The sequence below is a fragment of the Myotis davidii genome, unplaced genomic scaffold (assembly GCF_000327345.1).
Source record: "Myotis davidii unplaced genomic scaffold, ASM32734v1 scaffold993, whole genome shotgun sequence".
In the NCBI taxonomy this organism is placed as follows: domain Eukaryota; kingdom Metazoa; phylum Chordata; class Mammalia; order Chiroptera; family Vespertilionidae; genus Myotis; species Myotis davidii.
Window position 1 is genome coordinate 257,294 of NW_006285483.1, and position 4,018 is coordinate 261,311.

Sequence of the window (4,018 nt, forward strand, 5' to 3'; positions counted from 1 at the left end):
AGCTTAGGCCTGCTCCCTGCTGGCAAGTGGACATCCCCTGAGGGCTCCTGGGCTGCCAGAGGGATGTCTGACTGCCATCTCAGGCCCAATCCCCTGGGCGGGGGGGCCTAAGCCAGCAGGTGGTCATCCCCCGAGGAGTCCCAGACTGCGAGAGGGCACAGGCCAGGCGAGGGACCCCCGGAGTGCACAAATTTTTGTGCACCGGGCCTCTAGTACTGTAATAACTAGGTATGGTGCCAGGTTGCAAGGAGGGGGCCATTTTGTAAAGCATATGGTTGTCTAACCACTGTGCCGTACACCAGAAAGTAATACAAAATAATATTGAATGTCAACTGTAACTGAAAAATAAATGGAAAAAAAAAACTTTTCTGATGAAGCCAGCAATATTACCATATATGACATTTTGCTATTGTATAAAATGCACAAATATTTAGTAGATCTGCATAATTGCCTCTAACTGCCCTCCCCTACTGGCCCGGTCACCCCTAACTGCTCCCCCCTGCCAGTCTGCCCCCCCCCCCAACTGCTCTCCCCTTAAGGCCTGGTCGCCCCCAACTGCCCTCCCTTTCAGGACTGGTCCCTCCCAACTGCCCTCCCCTGGCAGCCATCTTGTGTCCACATGGGGGTGGCCATCTTGTGTGTTGGAGTGATGGTCAATTTGCATATTACTGCTTTATTATATAGGATGAGGCTTCCTTTTCCTTTTTTTAAAAGAAATATGTATATATTTTTTATTTCAGAGAGGAAGAGAGGGAGAGAGAAACATTAATGATGAGAATCATTAATTTGAGGGAGAATCATTGATTGACTGCCTCCTGCACATCCCCTACTGGGGATCAAGCCCACAGCCCAGGCACGTGCCCTTGACTGATATCGAATCTGGGACCCTTCAGTCCGCAGGCGTATGCTCTATCCACTGAGCTAAACCAGCTGGGCAAGGCTTCCTTTTCTTTATATGCTTCAACTAGATAAGATAGTACAACAGACTGGATGCAGAAGTGGATATGAAAATATTTCAATATTTTTGGGGGGGAAGGTTGATGATTCACTTAAAAATATATTAAGTTTTTTTTTATTAGAGTAATAATATTTTTAATTCCTCAATTTAAATTTCTCATATACTGTAGTAAATATGATTAATGTAGGCCACATAAAAGCTCTCTGGGATTCTCAATTACTTAAGAGTACAAAGGATTCTCAGAGCAAAAGTTTGCCACAACATGGATGAACCTAGAATGTATTATGTTCAGTGAAATAAGTCAGTCAGATAAAGACAAATAACAAATTAAATAAACAAACAAAACTGAAACAGAGTCAGACACAGAGAACAGAATGGTGGTTGCCAGAGGGGAGGGGAGTTGGGAGGCTGGGTGAAAAGGTGAAGGAATTCAGAAGTACAAATTGATATTACAAAATAGTCATGGGACTGTAAAGTACAGCATAGGGAGTATAGTCAATAATCTATCTATATAAAAATGTAATCTGCAAAGTGTCCCCGCAGGAGTTCAACTGGGAGACCAGGAGTTCTATCACTCGCTATGACATGCACTGATCACCAGGGGGCAGCACGGAACGAAGGGAAGCCCCAGCTGGGAGCTGGCAGCTGGGGAAGGAAGGCCCCAGCAGGTAGCCAGAGGCCCAGATGGGCCCTGATCGCCAGCCAGGCCTAGGGACTCTACCCATGCACGGATTTCATGCACCGGCCCTCTAGTACTGTAGTAACAAGGTATAGTGCCAGGTTGGAAGGGGGGACCACTTTGTAAGGTAGATGAGAACCATTGCTATAGCCCAATGGGTGTTATAATAGTAGAAATAAAGGATGGATGTTTAATTTTAAAAGAAACAGAACTTTTCACAGAAGAAAGCATACTGACTTAGAGACTGAAGAGTATATTTTTCAGTTTTTTGGGGAAGAGGGAGGGAATTCAATAAAATGGAATATTTCACTGAACCCTGTGATAAAAGAGAAGTAGACTGTGATAAAAATGTGTACAAGAGATAAAACTGAATAGGGAGGGAGCCTGAAGTTGGATTGGAAAGGGCTTGGCCTATACATTATAAAATGTAGTTTATTCTATTGAAAATGAGGACCCACCCATGAATTTGAGACTGAAGCACTTTTTTTCCCCAACCTGCATCTCCTGTGTGAACACTTGCATAATACTCAGCATATTCTTTTTTTATTCAAGTTTTGGGGGTGGAGTACAAGGTTTAGCTGTGGCATGAAGCAAGCCTTTATCTGGTACATAAGGCTCTGAAAGCTTGATTCAAAAGGTAAAAGGACATCAATAAACATTCACATTCAACAGCATGGTCCCTGCTTTATTAAAAAATGTTCAAGTAACTGGGTTTATACTTTATCCTTTCAGTTCAAACATATGGCAAATTCATGCTGCTCCAAGTGTACTGCTATATAAACAGGGCTCAAATAATTCTTTGTGTTTAATCTTCCGCTATCTTGTCTTGCTGTCCACTCCTGGTAGCACTGCAGACAACATAATGACATATTTCTGGAATATACTGCAGTGCTTTTAGCACTGCTCTGCCTACACAAAAACAAAACAAATCCATAATAGGGGCCTCTGGGATTCGAAGGGAAACGCCTCCAACAGGCGGACTGGTTGTTCTATGAGTCAATCAAATTATTCTTGGCAGAAAGCCAGGTAAATAGGAAACAGACTCAAAGAAGCTAATCTACAATTCTATGACTATACCTTTTTAAAATGTTCTGTATTTGACCAATCTTTACACTCGTCTCTATGTCTCTGCCCTCTGCTAAAGATAAATTATGCTACCAAAAACAAGAGCATTTTTAAAATGACGTATTGTCTCTAAAAAAGATTCACGCCATTCATTCACAGCAATGTTAAAGCAACTATAACTCTGCCTGATATAATATGTTGGGTACAGAGACACTGGCTGCTTTAGAAAACATTTAACGCTTAGTTAAAACTACAACTAGATCGAATTTTTGGATATTAAGGTCTCTATTTCCTTTTAGCACAACGGTAAATCCTCCTTATCTCTTGCTACTTTGACAGGCTATTACAACTTATCAGGACTTTTCAGTCGGAACTGTGGAGAACTACCTGGCAGCATACAACCAGCACCGGTAAGGCCAACTACCCACAAAACGTGTACTGAACTTTTTCAAAGCCCTGGCAGAATTTAACGTGGGAACAGTTTAATATGTAACAATGCACCCCGCGCTTTTGTTTTTTCATAAGCAGTCCACGCATCAAGATCCTACAAGCAAAACCGAATTCCTTTCGAGCGACTGGATGATTACATCTTCGCCTTCCTAAAATAGCCAACAGTTTACTCCAACCACCCGCGACCTGGGGTCAATCTGGAGAACCGACACCATGAGAGGCGGCAACCGATAGGGACAAGTCCTTCGTGAGCAAAGTAATGACAGACTCGAAAGGGGTGTCCTAGTTTTTGCCATCTCCCGCTCCCATCGCATGGCCCAGAGAGCAGCCCATCTTCAGTTAATCTTTTGGCCAAAATCTGGCGTCAGGTTTCCAACACGTTTTCGCCGGCTGCCACCTAAAGCGAAGCCGAGGAGGGAGAGGGGACGGCTTGCCAAGGATCCGCAGAGGGTGGAAACCGGGCGAGGAGCGGTTGCGGGGAAACGGCAATCCCTTCCCAAGGCCACTCTGTTTGCCCGGACTTCCACCCCGGAAAGTGCTATCAGACCAAGAGCCTTCATGTCCACCCATGTGCACTTTGCTCGGGGCCCGCGCGGGGCCGGGGCCCTAAAAGCCCCCAACCGCCTGCAGAAGAGGCGGGCGCCCACACAAGCCAGGGAACTTACCCAGTTTCTTCCACATGGCGAGGTGACAGGCGAGGAAGCCCTTGCGGATGGCAGCGCAAACCTTCGCGGGCTCGGACGAGGTGAACCCCTTCTGCTTCTTGATGAAACCCCATAAGTGCTCCCGGGCAAACTGTGCCGCCTCCCGCCCGCCGTGCCCATCGCACACGGCAAAAAACGCCACAGAGGAGCGGCGGCGGCAGC

At 45.6% G+C, this 4,018-nt stretch overlaps 1 protein-coding gene across 1 annotated transcript in view; it reads right to left on the minus strand.

The window, feature by feature from the left end:
* The window catches only part of PPM1D (protein phosphatase, Mg2+/Mn2+ dependent 1D), a 49,160-nt gene that overhangs the window by 27,479 nt on the left and 17,663 nt on the right, over positions 1-4,018 (minus strand). The window contains exon 4 of the mRNA XM_015559054.1: positions 3,818-4,016. Coding sequence (XP_015414540.1) covers positions 3,818-4,016 — 199 coding nt within the window. The remainder of the gene's footprint in view (positions 1-3,817; positions 4,017-4,018) is intronic.